Here is a 19,743-nt window from a genome sequence, read left to right on the forward strand (position 1 = left end):
ATGTTTTCTTTTAGTTAATGTGTTGTAGGTCTACTGTAGAAATAATATTGTTTCACCAAATCACTTGCACTATCACAAACATTCATTGAAAAGGGTATGTAAGGTACTTAAGACCCAAATAAGTGACACCGTCTATGGGCGGGTATTTAAAGGATTTTACAAGAATACGGTTTTATATACTATGTAGGTATTCATTTTGGTCTGGTTAAAAAACAGTTAAATCGAACGATAATTTTTATACTTTCGTTTTTCCATTCGCCTCATAGAACTAGAATTTGTAAATTCGATAATTTGTCAAAAAGACCAAGTAAATGTCGCAAATTGCAATGATAGTGAAACTTTAAAATAATTTTAGTTTGTTGCATCCAGATCAGATATAAAAAAGATGGTAAAATGCGTGTAATATACATTAATATATTAAAAGTTTTGAATTTTTCCTCAATGAGAACATCTTTATCAATTTATCAATCTGCGCAACATACAAATCCAAAATTAATAAACATTGAGATGCCTAATCTTCTCCTTACAATGGCCCTCCTTGTAGGATGCTCAATTAACATGAGGGCACCCACATATTTGTCTTTCATCGAAGTACTGCTCCCGGTGTAGGAAATGCTTTTAGGGTGGCGGCATAGTGTTCTCAAGTCTAGCCTGAGGCTGCCAAACAAATAAATTACCATATGGTGGGTTCAAGGTGGGGTTTTCATCGTGGAGCCACTCGAACCACTTGTATCAGCAAGCTACGTGCCTTTAATGGCTCGCTTTTACTTTTTGTGAGACAAATTACATGGTATATGCGTTATTTTATTAGCTGCAGGGCGTTTTAGGTTAGTGTAGTTAGTAGTATATATCTTTGAAATTGCGGAAACTAAAATGCTGCAATGGGATACCGTTTAAAATAAAAAAGTTGAATCAGTTATACTGTTTTAAGTCACCCTGTATGCCTAAAAATATGTTAAGCCTGTATGTAATTTTTGTATTTAAATCGTTTCAATCAAAAGAAAATCCCTTTGTTTTTTAAAATTCTGAAAATTCTCCTTTTACATTTTTCGTTTCTATGAGATATATATTTTAAAAAACCCGTTAAGGAGCATTTTTGCATTGAAAATTAAAACGCCGTTAGTTGTTCAAATAGTCGACTATTTCAGAATTTAGAGGAGATTCAAAAGATCCCCAATTTTCTTTTCGTAAGTCAAAAAAGAAGAGAAACTTTCATTTAAACATACAAAATTAATGTAAATTGTGTGTTTATGGAATACCCTTTATATCAGATTATTATTTTATATTAAAATTAATACTAAAATAGCATTCTTTTGAATTTCAGATTTGGTTTTTCACTGACACGGACGACAAGGACTTTCAACTGCGAACAAGTGAGTATGGAGTTTGAAAATCTTTCAATAATTACTGTTAAATACTGGGAATGATTAACTAACTACAACTAAATTACAATTTTGAAGATTTTAGATTCAACGTTAGTTGTAATAACCTTTGTTGTTGTTGAACATCCAGCATTAATGTTTTTTTAAATTAATTAATTTTGTTTTACGATACGAATACATCATTAAAAAAATAAATTAATTCGACTGTTAAAAATTCAAAAAGATTAATAATAAGTTGACCCTCTACGATTTGGCCTCTTTAAACCTGGGCTATTACGCTGATAAAGCCAATGCCTAGAAAAAATTGAAGTCGTTTTTTCAATAGAAATGGATGAGTCGAATTTGAGCTATTAAACGAAATACAGAGTTAAATTTGTTGTCAGTATTTGTAATACAAACATAACCGAACCAACAAACATATTTATTCAATTGAATCAGAATGTTATCTTAAAACTGTAAGAATTTCCAAGTGAAATATCGCCTTACGTGTTATTTGAAGTTTGAACGCAAAAGGAAGGAAGTTGCTTAGAGTGCGAAGTTGATTGTTAAATTTGAAAAACGGAAGACAATCTCTACTGAAATCTTGCAATCCATTATGAAAATGGAAATAATATCAGCAAGTTCCATAATCTACTTTATCAAATATACTAGTTCTACTAGTACCTGACATATCCCACACATGTTCAAAATGCTATAGGTGCCGTTATCAGAAAAGGTTTGACGTCGAATCACATCATGATTTGTGACATGACATACATAATGAGGCAAACGTATGCACAAGGAAGTCGAGAAGGACAGTTTTTGCGCAGAAATTTGACTTGTAAAGGAGTTTTTCCGGTTTCAATGAACTGGCACTAAGTCTAAAAATTATTATATTTGCGGATTGTAGAAGATATTTTTCTGTGACAACGAGGTGTATGATGCGACAAAACGAACAGTGGTCACATTTCAATTTAGTGTACCATAAGATGTCACAGCAAATTAGGTGCCAACATTTGTACACCCATAGGTCTTATCCTTGATGCAATTGAATAAAAAAAAGGTAAAATGTGACTCTTCACTAACATGGGTTTTTGAATTCACAAGAAAAGATAAACTAAAATTATCCAATTCATGTTACTGTCTTTGAATCTCTGCTCAAAGAGTGACCAAAGCATTTTTTTCACTTTATATGGGTGAAAGTACGTCCAAAACGGCGTTTGCTGAAAAACTAGAAGAAAGGATAATTTTTTTAATATAGATTAATATAGAATTTATCCTCTTCTAGATATTTGAACGTCCTTCCATCGCTAGGGAACCAAGTATGAATTATGCCAAGTTGGCATGGTGAAACTTCCATTTCCTGTCAGTGTTTTCTGTGTGGAACGAATGGGCATTGGTACGAAGCAGGTGTTTTCCATGGTTGAGTTCGTACATACATTTCGCCACTTGAGGCCATTTCTTTGTGCGTCGACCTTAATGTGCACTTGCTCTGTTCAAACGTCCTATCGTCGGGCGTAATCTGCAATTTATCCGTTTCACTACATTTTCTTCGCTTTTACATATATTTATGTTAGCCGTGTAAAAGAAACTTACCATATCTAATGTGATAGGATTTATATTATGGCTTCTAAATTATTTGAGAAAAGGAATATATCGCCAAAGGAGAAAAATGTTGACTAACACCTAAAAAAGTATCTGAAAATCTAAAATTGTATAGATATCTCATCTTTTCTAATTGCCCTGTTTTTTTATACCTTCGTAACACAGTCCTTAGTAATTTGTGAAAATTTTACTGTAATCGAAAAATTAACTCTGGGGTATCAAACGGAATTCTAAAAGTATTCGTATTTGCAATCTAGACCATGATTGCAAATCAGATTTTGAAAAATTCTAACTCTCAAAACAGAGAAATTTTTGTTTTAATTTGGTGGGGCTACTAGTATACAATTTATAACTTGCAAACTTTAGTTCAATCGGGTAATTAATTCCGGCGTATAAAACAGAGTTCCCGTGTCAATGCAATTGCGATCTATAAAGTGTTAATTAATAAATTAGGTTTTGAAAAAATCTCTCAATAGAGAATGCCTTTTCATAAAATTAGGGCGAATTCCTGGCAAAAGCTTCCTTAGTGACTCGTAACAATTTTAGTATAAATATTGACAGTGGCGTATAAAACAGGGTCCTAAAATCTTACACTTGTTATCAGTGTCGTGAAAATGAAGTAAGTAGATTTTGAAAAATTCTAACTTGTAAAATGAATAATATTTTTCATGAACTTTAGTAAAATTACTAGTATAAGTGTTATTCCAAACTAGATCCATATTCTTAAGATTTGCTGTAATATAGCTACTGTCGACAATTAAAAAAATAGATTTTGACAAATCTGAACTTTCAAAATAAAAACGATTTTTCCATAAAATTTGGTGGAATAATTGATATCAGTATCCTTACTAACTTGTAAAAATTTACTTGAATTGAGTAATTAACAGTGGCGTATCTAAGCGATATTTATAGTACTGCATACATATGCTCTCCATATAGTAATACATAGTTAGAAATTTAGTTCCCTAAAGCTGTTTCAGCTAAGAATAAGCGTTATTGAGAAAACTGCAGTTTCTTGCTTTCAAAAATTCGACCTTTTTGTTGGAGTGCCAAATTTTACTCTACAAGTGGAATTTTAAACGTAATACCGATGGCTGTTAATGATCTGTAAAATATCCGAGTATAACAATAAACCACTCAGACACAGATGTATAGTGTTCTCAAACGAATAATACAATATTATGTCAGCTGACACTTCGTTTTTCTTTGCACTATGCAGTTTATTTATTTTCAGACGGTCACATGATTAATACCAACTGCTCGTCTTCTCACAACAGGAAGGCGCTTTGCTGCAAGATGTCAGTCGAGTTGGATACTTTTTTAAAGACTGACAAAAAGTAAGTTAAAGATTTTTTTAATAATATTGGGCTTTGACAATAAGAATAAATGTGACATATATGGAAATTTCGCTTAGAAACCCGCAAATTGAGGAGCAATATTTCGTGTTTGCCGTAGTTTTAAGATAGGGAAAAATTTATTTCCTAGAGTGGTTTAATTGAAGTTGGTACGGAGCCTTAATTCAACCATTATTGCATTAGTTTAAAGATAGTTTAATTTACGAAGAGAACATGGACAAACCATTTTTTTTTGGAAAAATTTAAGGAATATTAGTGAATCAAGAGGCTCTTGGAAAAAACAGATAGCAGGATTTTTGTTGATGATCGTGGAATTTAAATTTCATACATCACAAATTAAAACTCAAAAGTGCTTCTTTCCTGCTCGGATTCCATTGTATTCCTGAAACATTATCTATAACATGCAGCAATCTTACACATTGTGACGTTCCCGTACACACATACCAATTGCTTGCGAAAGCTTAACCAACTGTGTTTAACTTCCTTTCTGTCAGGGAACAATGGTATTGTCCGACAACGGCTTAAGTTCCACTCTACTTCGTTTGAAATACAAGTAAATCCACACCAAACATTATTATTTGATCGAAGATAGAGCACATCCATCAATCAAGTCAGAAAAAACTATAATATCTCATAAAACTGACTGATGTGGCGGAAGAGAAGGAATAGTTTCACTTCGGTTAATTGGTAGTCTTAGATTAGGCACAATGAACTTGAAAAGTGATGTTAAAATAGCACTAGTTCCATAACCGGTTCTCATTATTTCAGATACAATTACTTCCGTTCATAAAGGGTTTTCACATAACTTTCTGCCTGGGTGGTTAATAAAAGGATATGACTTGACATTTTTTTTCTTTTTTTTTAGGAATTTAATTTATTGGTGGAATCGTTTTAGAACGTGACGAAGACAGTTACTCGGGCGTATAAAAAAACTCTAAAATGTTAAACCGTATAATAGAATTAATTGTCATTTAATCTGTTTAATTCGGTATGAAACCATCCACCTGCCCAAGTTTTCGAAAAAGTTATATTATTAAACTTCTATGAATACATTGGGCCCATTGGAATTTAAAGATTATTTCGAAAAAGAACCAAAACATGCTGGTCTCATCACAAAAAGTTTAATAATTATTATGCAAAACCTCCACCACAAAAAAAAATTAATCATTTTCTCGGTTGACCGGTTCGGTACCTTGCGAGGTGCCTTGAGTTACACGAAATCTGATAAGAGACGGGTGGTACTCGGGAATGTTGCGGTTACAAAAAAAACCTTCTGGTAAGAGCTTGAGTTTTCAATGAACTGGACAAAATGCCTACTTGAATGGTTTTTAATGAGATTTTGAAAAGTTAAGAATGAAAGTTGGTTACACACTACTTATGTCTTATCTGCGGTATTGTAGAAACGAGAACATTTTCTTACGATTTTTAATATTATAATCTACTATACGTACATCTATCTCCTAGTTTCGGCAACATAAGTAACCATAATGGAATATAAACAAATCACTTAGCATTAAATTTATTAGCTGCCTTAAAATGGCTCAAAGTCCTTAACGAAAAAAGAAGTTAAAACGCGCGATTAAAAACCAAATATGGAGAATGCCTTATCTGTTTTATTAGAATTTATAGTGGACGTTCGTACCCGAACCAACGCCTGGACATTAGGGAAATAATTAAAATAATCTGAAAATAAAAAAAGAAGAAACCGTATATGCCTACACCAAGTTTTAATAAAATTACGCTTTAATAGGTTTCGTGTATTTGCATCTAAATCAAAGAATTATTTAAATATAACCACAAATTGAATTACCATTTGAACTCCATGAAAAAAAAACACTTTATCGAGAATTTTTCCAGGAATAAGACAGTTTTGAAAACCGTAACAAATCCATCCTCATAGGAAAACGTTTCTGATTGAGCCATAAAAGAATTAAATAAATAAAGTGATAGACGCTTAGAAGTCTCCTTCAATGGCCTTAACTACATAACTGAACACATGATTACACTCAATCATCCTGCATAAGTTGCGAATGATGTTACAAAGTGCCTACAAACGCGAGTTTTAATCAGATCAACGCCCCATCGGACGTGCCTCATCATTTTAATATGCAACTTAACGTGACTGAATTTTATATCAATGAATTTGAATGATAAAGGTTACAGACGTATTCCGACTTCAGTTGCTAAACGGCTAAACGAAAACCTCAATGGAAAAGTTAGATTCTTAAAGAACTCGAAAATGTCGATTAGTTCAAGTTAGTTCAGTTTAGTAGCAAGTAGTGATTCAAAGTGTAAAAAAATCGCGGTCGAATATACAGGATGTTACTTAAGTACGTGGCCAAACTTCAAGGGGTGATTCTTTAAGTGATTCTAAGATGAAACGTTTATATAAACATAGGTTCGGTAATGTTTCGTTTTCAAGATACAGGGTGTTAAACTTTTTTTTAAAAATCGTTACATATTAAAAAAAAACTCCTAAATAACAAGAAGACTTACTAACATAACGTTGAAACTTGGTGACAATCTTTAATGTAGTACAAAAGAATCTTTTAAGCTAGAAATTATTTGATTCCTTTTGTTAGTGGTGTGCACTGTACTACTGCTAGAAATTTAAGAAATGTCAAACAAGAAAAACGCTTTATTAAAACTACACTTAAACAATTGGTATGCATTTTTTAAGTAAAAAAACATTTAATAATAAGTAAATGCAAAATGCCAACAAAATCGGCGAAAGGATTAAGATTTATAGGAAAAAACGATTTTTTTTTAAATTTGACAACCTGTACCTTAAAAATAAAGCATTACCGGACCTATGTTTATATAAACTTTTCGTCTTAGAGTCACTCAAAGAATCCCTCGTTAAAGTTTGGCCTCGTACTTAAATAAGACCCTGTATACAGTACATAAAAATTATATGTATTCCATAAGGATAATGTATAAAACGAATAAATCATTTTAATTTCACATGTAAATTTGTTCATCTTACACATTATTCTTATGACACAAATAATTGGTTTCAGCAAAAACGATTAAAGGTAATACGGCAGAAATCCTATATTGTTGAAATCAGTATGAAGGAATCCGTCTAATAAAAGAATAACATACAAGATATTTCATTAAAAACTTTTAAAATTAAATATGTATTTTGACACCCTGTATGTCAACTACACAACTGTGACGTTATCTACGGGTCTTTGCCGATCTGGCATTTGTTTCATCAGTAGGAAATGGTTTATATACAGGGTGTTTCATAAACATACCGACAACCTTTCAGGGGATGTAGAGCTCATATAAATAAATATTTAGAACGAATAAAGTTAGATATTATATCGCTTTGTTTCCAGAATATAGGATGTTTATTTATTAAAAATTTTTTTTTTTTTAATATTCCAAAAACGGTTTGAGATGTGGACATGAAATTTGGGACGCGCTACAACGGGAAAAATGTGCATGTCCTGGAGTAGGCAGAATATTTCCATCTGCATCAGTGGTATTCGTACAGTCAAAAACTTCTCAATACTTTTTGTTAAAACTTGTAAACACTAAATCCGTCATAAAAATTATTTTTAGTGCTATCATTGAAAACTTTCTAAAATTCGGCTCGACTAAAAGTTCTATCCGACCATTCAAGCATTTTCCGTTTGAGTACAGTTACACAATAATGAGGTTCGATTTCACCATTTCTGAATTTTTTTTGTTTAAATGTGACACCAACAGAATGGGAACTTGAGCGGAAACACTAACTTTCCCATATTTTTACCCAAACAGATTTATAGATTTAACAAAAATGTCACCGCTGACAATAATATGGGGCCGGCAAAACAATTGAATTTGAAGTTGCCCGAGCGACGAGTTTACATATCTTGCCGTTATTATTCAGCGCATTCATGGCACACTAAATGCATTTTAATTTTGGGACGATTTTTGAGAGAATTTGTGGAATACGTGCACTCTAGGGAATTTTGTTAATTTAATGGAATTTCTTGCCATCCTATAGAACTATATTAAAATGCGGTTTATAGAGAAAACTCGAGGCTCCTTGATGGAACCGGACAAATTACATTATCTGTAAAGGTGAGCCAGTTTTCGCCCTTCCATTTCCAAAATCTGAATACAGAAAAGTTTCTAATATTGTCCAATCAATCAGTTTAATCGGGTCATTAAGCTGGACAGTCAATTAAAGGAGAGGTGCTCAAATAATTGAAATCCGTCCTTCGAGCCGTTAATTTAGTAAATACATTCTGTAGCAGACACGAATCAGAAAAAAAACTCCAGCAGCATTGGGCGTAAAACTGATTTAGTTAATTGCTGGTATGGTATCTCTACTTATTTCTTATTGTATGTATATGCGATGTGAGATAAGAATGCCCCAAAGCAGTACAATTTCGGTTCGTTATTTATTAGTCTTTCCTAAGAAATTTGACCGTTTTAAATCGTTGAATCTCGTCAGCAAATAACTCCATCACTGGCCATTTATAAGCGGAATACTGGAGTGACTAAGCTCATTATAAAGATTAAAGTTTCCGGGGCTTTTGCTCCTTAATCCTGTAACAGAGTTCAACTCGAGTAGAAATAAGGTTGATTATTTTTAGTTGCCGACAGGTGCCGTTAAATTACCACTTCGCGGTAATAAATTATCTTATCCAATTAATGAATTCCGAGCTATTAAAATCGGCAAGGAACAGGAAAGTCGGCGATTGGTTTATTTGCTAAACGTTTTCAATTCATTTTAAGCTGAAATACACTAGAAATAGGTATTTACTCAATAAATGTACATACATACATATGTATGTATTTATAAAGGCGATGAATAATTTTTGCCGGCCCGTCAATAAAGTTGGGATTATTAATGGCCCATTAATATACCGGTTGGTTATAATCCTGTTCCGGCCTCGAGTGTTGCTCAGTTTTTGAGAAAAATCTAATTTTGGGTTTAACATATGTAAGTATGTAATTTTAAATTTGTTTCAATTTTTCAATGAAAAGTTTATAGTGGCGGGAGAACGCAGTTCACCATTCATGGAAGTTTTCTCAGAAAAACGCGAGTTTCCCTTATGGCAGTGTCTTAATTACGACTTGAAATAGAATGGCAAGTGACAAACACTGAATGTTTTATAACTCATCTCTATTGGTTGAGCAAGAGTAAAGTAGAAATACAGTGGTTAGTCTCCTTAGTTAACGAACAACGGAATTAAACATTACCGCCCTTTGTTGATTTTGTATGCACCTGGCTGTTTACTCACTAATAATCGATTTTGTCTACATGAAAGAAATGAAAAATTACAGAGGCTCACTTTTCAAAAGCAGCAAAAAAAACATTATCGTAAAACCAAGGAAGGGAAGAAAAATTCGTTATTTGAAGACAACACGTTAGCTGTTACCATATAGAAAAAGTAAGCTGTTTTGGTCGAGGTAATTTTTGTTGCAAAAATTGCTTTCTTTTCTTAAAAGTAAACATTAAACATAATTAACTTGAAAATAAAGAGAACTCCGCCTATGAAACCTTTATTGAAAAATAGACTTCCAGTGATAGCGTCACGTTTTTTTTAATACGCACAAAAATTAAGGATTTCATATTACATATTGTTAACTACTAGTTGTTTAATCATAATCAAATTGTGAAGAAAGGGTCTGTGCCCATGGAATTCTCATTAAACATTTTAAAAATTAGAAGATGATGGGAAAAATATGTAAGTTAAATCTTTACAGTATTCTAGTGACAATATCACATATCTTTTACGTTTCGCACAAAAATTAAATTTTCAAGTTTGCATATTAACTCCTGTTTTAGCCGTTAGTAATTTCAGAATAAATGGAGCTTCGCCAATAAAATTTCCATTGAAAAACAGACAAAATGATGTGGAAGAAATCACAACGTTATAGTCCTGTAGTAGAAGCACCGCTATCTGTCTTTAATCACGCACAAAATTAAAAATTTTAATTTCACATGTTGTTAACTGCTAATTCGAACATGATGAACTTATGAAAAAAGTGAGCTACGCCAGTGGAATTTCTATTAAAAAATTGGAGAATTACAGGCTGTCATGAAAAATAAATTAAGTCTTTACAGGCTTCCATCGCCCATGTCATATTTTTTCAAAATTGAGGACAAAAATTAATATTTTCATTTTACATGTTTAATTCTAATTTAGGCATTTAATTACTGAACAGAATATAGGAACTTATTAATTGACCCAAGGAATTGCATGTATGAGCAGGGGTATTTCTTTGAAGTTAATTTAAAAAGAATGCAAAATTGCATCTGTAGCAGATTTTACAATTATTAATTCTCTTGCTCTTATCTCATGTTCAACATGCCGGTTTACATGGCTATATCATTAAGAATACCTTATTACTTTTTATTATAGGGAGACACATAATTTCATATTATAAGCTTGCGGCGGATGTACGTATACAAGCATCAGCAAGTTCTTTCTTCAGCATTTAGGTTTATATTAATGAACAAAGCACGAAGAATAAATTGTATTAAAATCTTGTCGAAGACTTTTTATAATTAATTTTGAGATAGTTGTTTATCGTGAAGACATATTGACTCGGACGTTAGTTTACATTCTTCTGTGCCGAGATTAATGGCTTTCGTAACTACGAAAGAGGCTACAACACAGGTATTCTTAATATCACATCATATAATGTTCCAAGTAATTAATTATTACTTTCAGTTATTGATAGGACCGCATGTTTCTCTTGATTATCCCGATGATGATTTCTGTTATTAATGAAGTAAGGTAGAAAACAACTTCTGAATGCATGTCGAAAGCGTATTATATTTGACTTTTAAAAATATTCAATATTTTTATAACAACCGCATATTTATTTTTGCACTATAAATTTGAAACTGGTAAACTGGTGATATTCTTCGCCTGGTTTAATCAGCACATCGGGAAAGTTCGCCTGAAATAAGAGAAAAATGGTTTTACTACTGAAAATTTGTAGAAATCCACTGAGTTTAAGGAAATTTGTGTAATATGTCACATTCACGTTTTCCATGACTCACATGATGAATTGCATCTGGATATATCTGCGTTTCCAGACAAAACGCCCCATGTTTTTGATAAATTGCTCCTTTCCCTTGACTGCTCTTATCTTCAGGCATGAAATTACCAGTATAAAATTGAACTCCTGGTTGGTTGCTATAAACTTCCATTATACGTCCACTAGGCCGATGGTAAGCTTTTGCTACAAATGCTACGTCCTAAAAAATGCAAACTTAGAAGCAACATGAGAGAATATGCTATTTTGTACTTGTGACGTGGCTTTTGTAATGCAGTAATTATGGTCATATCCCGGGGAGTTGGGAACTTTGGAAATTACTTCTCCCAGTAGTTTTGGGATCCTTAAGTCAAAGATGGTTCCGTTAACACTGGGAAGGTTTCCTGGAATTATCGGGAAGTTTGTTTAGTTTTCAAGTCAAATAATATATAATAATAAACCATGCCCCAGAATGTCTTAGGTTTTAAGAATTTATTAAATTATAACATACGTCCCAAGATCTGAAGCTACCAAATAGACCCATTTTGAAGATATCAGACCATAAAATATAACAGATTATAAATTTTTTTTCTTCAGAATTCCGAATTTTTCCCAGACTGTTCAGGTTAAGCTTTATTTCCAGGTTCTTATGGACTTCCTTCCAGTATTTTGCTGTGCAGAGTGCTCATATTTCTAAATATTCCTCTTTCATTTCAATAAGGTGAAACAGAAAGAGATTGACAAACTTTCAGGTATTTCTTACCTAATTCTTGACTTATTTACCTAAAGTTTTCAATCAGCAGTATTCTTCTAAATCTTCTGATGAGAAATGGCTAAATAGTAACAGAATCTTCAGTTATTTTTCCACTAAGTGGAAATTGCCAATTTTGACTATCTTAATATTCAATTAACGACAAAACTGAATATATCTTTTTTTAATGTTCTTGCATAAATTGTGAAGCTGGATTATCAAATTTCAAATTATAGATAGAAATAGAATATCAAATTTAATGGTTCTAATAGTCCAAATGCGGACGCTTTGAGGTTTTCCAAAAATAAAGCATTCGAAATTTGAAGGATTTTAATTGTTTAGATGTGTCAATTGTCATACTCTCAATAGTCTCAATTGCGTCAAAATTGGAGTATTTTTTAAAAATTCAAAATTTATGTATCTATTCCGATAACTTTAATAGGCCTAATATACAATATATTTCACGACACTAACGATATAAAAGAGTGTATGATTCCGCGCATCTCCATTTTTACTATACAAAAAACCAAGTAAACATAGTTGCCGGCTGACTTTATTTTAAAAAAATAATACATATCATTGTCGGTATTGTATTTGCAATTTTTTTTTAAACTTATAGAATTAAATTTTCTTCATTTGCTGTCAAAACTTTGGAATAATTTTATCTTTGGCGTATTGTTATAAAAGCGAATAAAAATATAATAAAATGGAAATTTTTACAATTGAAGAAAAAGTTGTCATGGTTAAACAATTTTATTCAGGACGATCCTTAGAAGGGGTTGTCACTTGTTTCTTAGGAAATTTTGATAATCGGCTCGGTGCTAGTGTTGAAACAATGCGTCGTATCATTCAAAATTTCGAGACGGTTGGGGATGTGTTTCTCCCCTGCATCGTAAATACCTCCCACAAAATAACAATGAAAAGGAAGAGCAGGAAATTATGATTTGTACTAGTGTTGTGAAAAATCCTGGTCAGTCCTTCAAGGAAATAGCTAACCAATTAGATGTGTCACGTGCAATCGCCCACAGAATTTTGAAGAAAAACGGATATAATTCATACAAAGTGCAAAGAATAAACGAAATTTTTCCTGAAGACTTAGAGAGATAATTGTTTTTTTGTGAAACAATAATAAAAAGGGCGAATAATGATGAAAATTTCTTTAAAAACATCCTTTTTACCGATGAATCGACCTTTCCATTATTGAATCTTGCGAATTCTGCCATCACTTCTGGCTAGTCAAGAGAGAATTTGTGCACAACGTACAATGCACGAACCCAATATCCTCAAAATCTTAATGTCTGGGCAGGTATTTTAGGCAACCATACAATTGGTTCGTTTTCCATTAAACGTACTTTGAATGAATCGAAATACCTCGATTTACTCCACAGACAAATTATTCCGGCAATTCAACAATTTGAAGTTGAATTAGGAGATGTATGCTTTCAGCAAGATGGTTGTCCTGCCCACAATGCCATTAGAGAATGTCTTGAGGAACATTTCCGAAACAAAGTGATAAGTGGGATGAGGCAACATTTTGTGGCCAAGACGACCCCCTGATTTAACTCCTGCAGATTTTTTTAATAGGGGGTTATGCTAAATCTATAATTTATAGATTTGAGGGTGATAAGGTTAATAATTTAAATGAGTTGCGAATTGAAATTCGAAATTGGATGCAAACTATTAGCCCAGAAACGCTCGCAAACGTGCGGCAGAATTTTTATGACCGTCTCGGTTATTGTTCAGCACAAAAAAGGGGGCCAATTTGAGCATTTAATTTAGTTTCTAGGTTTTATTTTAATTTTGATAGATTAAGTTTTTGTTGAGTTTTTGTTTATTTCTAGAATTTTATTTTGTTTCGTGTTTAAGGCTTGTATTTATTTTCTAGTTTAATTTTGGAAAAAAAACATTTGAAATAATTTTGATAGCAAACTTTGAATAACAATTAAGCAACCTGGTTATTTAAAAGCAAGGCAGTAACAATGCAGAGCTCACGACAGCTGATCTCCGTTATGTTTACTTCGTTTTTTGTATACTAAAAATTGAGATGCGTGGAAGCATACACTTCTTCATATCGCTAGTGTCGTGAAATATACTGTATACGTCAAATTAAAGTATTTTTAGAGTTTTTAAGAGATCAAATTTGTCAATATTAAAGATTTCCAGATGTGACACACGACATGTCGCATTTAAATGATTCCAATTGGACAAATGTTTGAAGGTGGTATTAGTGTGTATGCCAAATTTAAAGATAGCCCAAATTTTTCAATTTTCAATCATTCCAGAGGCAGAACTTGTCAAAATTAGAGAATTCCATTTATGTAAGTTTTAAAGATACCGATAGTCTAAATTCAGGAATTAAATATGTAAGTTTACGTTGGAAATTTTCAATGACGAATAAGAATATCATTAGCATATTTTCCAAATTAGAGCAAAATTATGTTAAAAAAATTCTTAATATAATAACCTATAAAATAAATAAATAATCTGAACTAACCCGTTGGAATTGCAGTTTTATCAACCTCAGTATACCTATCAGCGTTAATAGTAATTTCGTGCTGGTACAATCCCTTTGACCCAGACCCATGGCCACCCAAATTAAAATATGAGTGGTTGGTCAAATTTATCGGAGTAGTCCTAGTGGCCACCGCTCTATAGTCTATATGGAATTCGTTGTTGTGTGTCAACTGGAATGTGATTGTGGCAAGAACATCCCCTTGAATTGTAATTATCATAGAAGTTTTTTACCTATTAATGCATTATATAGGATGGTCCGCACCTAATTTACCAAACTTCATCCACATATACTTTCCGAGAAATTTTTATGATTTAGCTCAATTTGTCTTGTACGAAACCTGAAAGTTCTTGGTACGATATAAAAGGATGTCGGACCTTATAAAAGTATCACTCTGCAAACTCTAATAGCTATTCGATTCGTTTAGTAGAGTCGTCAACCTAAATAAATATATTTATGTTAAAATTTTAACTAAATATCTCATAAACTGTCAGGCCAATAGACAAAATTAGAAAAAACATTGAAACTTTGACACTCTATATGTATATTAAAAATTATCAACTTTCATGTAAGACAAATTTTATCCAAATCGTAGTATTTTTGCAAAAAGAATATGTGCATAGAGTTTTGTCCATTAGGTGGGGTCCTGCCGTCATACTAACCGGGATATCCTTCCTCCATATCCTTTGACAAGTAGGTTAAAATTAACTTATTTCCAGATACATGGTAATTCCATAAAACCTTATCGAAACCTTGAATACCTCCATGGAGGTGATTAGGGCCATTGTTGATTGCTAATTTGTAATTCACCCCTTCAACGTCCTGTGAACCAAATAGGTATAGTTCATATCGGGGGTCTCGAAATTAAGCGGCCAAACTTAAGCTGGGAAATCTTCAATGAAAAATAGTGATAGTTTGTCATATAAACTATTTTCCAAAAATCCTTTGTTGCAGGAATTCAGGAATTGAAGTTTCTTAAAATTTTGTGCATACTTTGTTCTTTAGAATACACTATTAGGATTCATAATTTGTTGTGATTATATACAGGGTGGTACTTTTTCCAGGATTCCTTTAACCCCTTCAAACTTTTTTTTGGTGCGGGCGGTCTGCTCAATGAAAATTCTTTTTTGTCCCTTTTTTATTGTTTCCGCCTCAATCACCGCTTTTCAGTTGTTTGCAAAATTATCTAGAAATGAACGTGATTTCCCTGTATGTATATGTGTATGTATATAACAAGTGTATGTATATGTTTCATGTGTTCACATTTGAATTTCCAGATAAATAATAAATTATGGTAAAAATACGGTTAACAATTTAATGAAAATAAAGGGACCACTCTCTTTCTATCATAATTTATTATATATCTGGAAATGTGAATGAGATCACATATGAAGCATGTGCACTGCTTATAGGAAAATCACGTACATACATTTCTAAATAATTTACAAATAACCGAAAAACGGTGACAGATGTGGAAACAATGCAAAATGAACAAAATTCTAAATTCAACAAAGAATTGAAATTTCGATAAATACATAGATGGGCCGTGGCGTACTACAAAAAAGTATCGGATTGCCAAAGGAATCCTGGCCCCCGAAAAAATACCACCTTGTAGATATCGACATCAAACTATTGTTCATTTATTGTATTAAGCGGGTAGATACCAAAAAGTAGTGTTCGTTTAAAATTTCAATTTGGCAGCTTAAAAAATGAACCTGGGAACCAAAATTAAAAAAATTCTTAAATTTGAGTTCCCTGCGTTCTGGGTTACAAAATACTAGCAGTAAACTAGTATAATTTTTGATTGAATATTTCCCTATTTAACTTTGGCCACCTAATTTCCGGACACCCTGTATATCTCTGATTAATAGTGAATAGACTAGAAAATTATAGATCTCTACCAACTCTCCTCTGGCAGTTCTGTTAGCCACTCTCCCAATGGTTGCTCCATAATAGCGATTTTTGGTGCTCAAATATTCTTCGATAGAATCAAATCCAGTAACGATGTCCTCTATGTTTCCATCTTTGTCAGGGATTTTGATAGATGTTATCGTTGCCCCCCAATTTATGACCTAAGGTTGAAATGAAACAATAAAAGAAAAAACAATAAAAGCTTTGTCACTAAGTAAAAATATTCCACATTACAATTTGCCACCTCGACATTCAGATAACAGAAAACAAACTCCAGATAAGGCATCAAAATTGAACATAACACATTTTAAAACTTATTTACATATTTTTTATTGAAGAAAGAAAACCTTAATCTGCCTAAAAGCAATAATATTGATAAGGCCAAATGTATATGCGGGGTCAGCGTTTTCAGTGTTCCTTTTCGTGTGTGTTCTTTTTCCTTTTTTAATAGGCAATTTGTAACATATCGTGTTGTAATCAGGTGCTCCCTTTTCTTTTCCTCACCCACTGAAGCAACCCTCAACATTTTTTAATATGTATTTTTTGTTAATTTTACTCGTAGTACCTGAACTGTGATATTGTTCACATTCTGCCAGGTGAATCTCTCGACGTGTTTTATCACTCCAGAATCATTCTTATATGTTCCAAAATTATCGACTGTTAACCAAACAGCAGGTTTCTTTGCAATCTTTATGCACTCCATCTACACAACACTCACAAATAATCACGATAATAAATGATAAATTTGTTATTTAATGCCGGTTTAAATATGCACTCTTGCCGTGGGTATACGAGCTCTGTTGTCATTGAAATGAATGTTTTCACTACTTGCTATCAATCTCTGAGATAATGATGACTTAAAAAACATATTGTTTTTAACCGTTAGTTATCAGTGTCAGGCAGTACTCATTACATAATCATTTTGTTGTTCATTGAGGTTTTAACCAAAGCTGTGTGGAGTAATTTGAAAACGTCGTACTATGTGAGGACTAAAAATTTATTAAGCTCATCATAATTATCCAATCAAAAGTTCAAGTCAAAAAGTCAGGAAATGTTTTTAAAAAATCATTTAAGTCGATACGTGATGTTTGAGTAACAAATGCTGAGCCTATAACAGAAAAGGGATTAATTAACCCATTCATTAACATACACATTAAATGAATAGATTAGTTCAGGTTATAGAAGCAAAACACGACCAAGTTATTACATCTGAGCGTACTTAAGATCATAAATGCATCAAATTTGGAAACTTCCACTGAGAAAACATGATATATTTAAAAGTTTTTTTAATAGTATCAATTTTGACGATTTCAATAACCTCCACACCTCAAATTTGAGAATTTTTAAAATAAAATGCATTAATTTTGAAGACCCAATTTGTCGATTTTCAACTTTTTTAAAGACAAAACACGAGGAGATTTGTCAATTTTGACAATATCGATAGTCTAAGTAAGTCAAATCTAAGAATTTTTATGACAAAATGTGTCAATTTTGAAAATCTTCAAAGACTAAACACGTCAACTTTGAAGGTTTTAATAATCTAAGCTTGTTAATTTTCAGAATGTATTATATTTTAAGTACGTCGAAAAAAATCAAAAAATTTGTAATAGTCGAAAGGCATCAATTTTTGGCGGTCGCTAATCTAAATACGTCGGGCAATGTGTGAATTTAGAATGTTTTTGAAGGTCAATTCTCAAATTCGATCATTTCAAATTGAAAGTATATTTTAAAGGTTTTGATAATAGTTTAAATACATCAATTTTGACGTTTGCAACAGTCTTGATAATCAGAGTGTTGTTAAGATTCAAATGTCTCAATTTTTTTATTTTCAAAGATAAAATATGGCATATTTGAAAAATTTAATAGTCAACATTTTTCAATGTTGTAGATCTCTCTATAGTCTAAATATATTAGATCTGAAGGTCTTTCAAAGTTAGGCATGCCAAAGATAAAACATAACTTAAAGAATGTTATTATAAACTTAAGAACATCAATTTTGAGGTTTTCAATAGGCAAAGCACCGGTAGTTTACGGGTTTCAAGAAGTTAGATATATCTAGAAATATCTTTCTTCTTAAACCTAAAGATATGTCAAAACAGATGCCGAATTTTCAAGTCAAAATATGTCATATTTTACAATCTTAACAGATAATTTAAACCTGTTAAACTGGAGGTTTTTCACTATAGAGACTCCGCAGACTGAAACAGATTCATATTCAATTCAAAAGGATAGCTGCAAATAATTTTTTAATCAAATACCGAAAATTTTGATGGCCGATAAATATTATCAATTTTGGTTTTCACTGCAGAAGATTAAATAACCGTTATATACAAAATATTTGATCGCAGAGAATTTTTTAATAAACAATCAAATCAAATGTCGTAAGATTTGTGGCTAGCCATAAAAAAATGACCGGTTTTTGAGAAAAATACAAAGAATAATTCATACACAGGGTGTTTGAGTAAAAAAATTCTTATCAATTGAGGCCTAACTTTTTAGAAATAATTCATGGTAACTGCTCAGAGAAAATATTTAAAATCTGTAACATAAGAAAAATTCACTGCAAGCACCTAATTTTTTTAATAAAATATTTAAAGGTAAATTTGGAGTAATGGAAAAAATCAATTATCACCGTGATTGTGAAAAAAAATGGAAAAACTGAATTGGGATCATCGAAGTAAAATAAGTAATTTGAAAAATTCATATCAACATAACAAAAAAAACGGACTTGAGAAAAGAAAACGGGACCAAAGACGTAGCGTTTTTTAGAATTTATGATCACTTACCTCTACAGAAATATTCCTCATATTTCCCCAAGTAAATCTTTTGACATGTTTGATCTCCCCAGAAGCATCTTGGTATGTTCCAAATTCGTCTGTTGTCAACCACACTGCAAGTCGTCCCAATCGAGCAGTCATAGCTACTTATTATTCCTGCAAAATTGAGTTACTTAACTTCATTTTTAATTTACGTCTTATGTTTTGTTGGCACTCATTGAATTTTGTAGGTGTCCAGTAGTAAAGGTGATGACATCAACGTCTGGATAATTATCAATGTGATTTTTAAACGTTAATTCAGTACTACTCCCCCACATTTTACCAGGGAATTCGTAAAAAAAGTGAAAAATATAGGAAACTAAGTTATTTAATTAGACCAATAAACAGCTTTTTAAAGAGTAATGGCGGGATAGTAGCAATATAGTGGCGAGAGGTACCCAATTTTAACCATTTTTTCAATTGTAAGCGCCAATATTTTAGG

The 19,743-nt window shown here is 32.1% G+C and overlaps 2 protein-coding genes across 3 annotated transcripts in view; one reads left to right on the plus strand and one right to left on the minus strand.

Annotated features, from left to right (window-relative positions):
* The window catches only part of fng (Fringe glycosyltransferase), a 49,402-nt gene that overhangs the window by 4,488 nt on the left and 25,171 nt on the right, over nucleotides 1–19,743 (plus strand). Inside the window, exons 3-4 of the mRNA XM_066401938.1 lie at nucleotides 1,325–1,373; nucleotides 4,201–4,303. Coding sequence (XP_066258035.1) covers nucleotides 1,325–1,373; nucleotides 4,201–4,303 — 152 coding nt within the window. The remainder of the gene's footprint in view (nucleotides 1–1,324; nucleotides 1,374–4,200; nucleotides 4,304–19,743) is intronic.
* LOC136416740 (galactose mutarotase-like) lies at nucleotides 10,790–19,409 on the minus strand. Of its 2 annotated transcripts, none has more exons than XM_066402072.1 (7): nucleotides 19,272–19,409; nucleotides 16,476–16,646; nucleotides 15,237–15,396; nucleotides 14,557–14,775; nucleotides 11,585–11,715; nucleotides 11,337–11,534; nucleotides 10,790–11,233 (listed from the first exon to the last, which is right to left on the minus strand). In XM_066402072.1, the coding sequence occupies exons 1-7, from the start codon at nucleotides 19,401–19,403 to the stop codon at nucleotides 11,153–11,155; spliced, it is 1,092 nt and encodes a 363-aa protein (XP_066258169.1). In that variant the 5' UTR covers nucleotides 19,404–19,409; the 3' UTR covers nucleotides 10,790–11,152. The 2 variants fall into 2 exon arrangements, with proteins under 2 accessions (XP_066258169.1, XP_066258168.1); XM_066402071.1 differs by lacking the exon at nucleotides 19,272–19,409 and adding an exon at nucleotides 17,051–17,303.

Source organism: Euwallacea similis, chromosome 24, assembly GCF_039881205.1.
Source record: "Euwallacea similis isolate ESF13 chromosome 24, ESF131.1, whole genome shotgun sequence".
NCBI classification, from domain to species: domain Eukaryota; kingdom Metazoa; phylum Arthropoda; class Insecta; order Coleoptera; family Curculionidae; genus Euwallacea; species Euwallacea similis.

Bases quoted from the DNA above. Each gene is read 5' to 3' on its own strand.
- LOC136416740 (XM_066402071.1), bottom strand. From the start codon at position 17,188: ATGGAGTGCATAAAGATTGCAAAGAAACCTGCTGTTTGGTTAACAGTC. The intron at 16,647-17,050 runs GTACTACGAGTA...TTTCAACCTTAG, and splicing joins TGAACAATATCACAGTTCAG to GTCATAAATTGGGGGGCAAC. The intron at 11,716-14,556 runs GTTAGTTCAGAT...CGATAATTCCAG, and splicing joins TAAAACTGCAATTCCAACGG to GAAACCTTCCCAGTGTTAAC.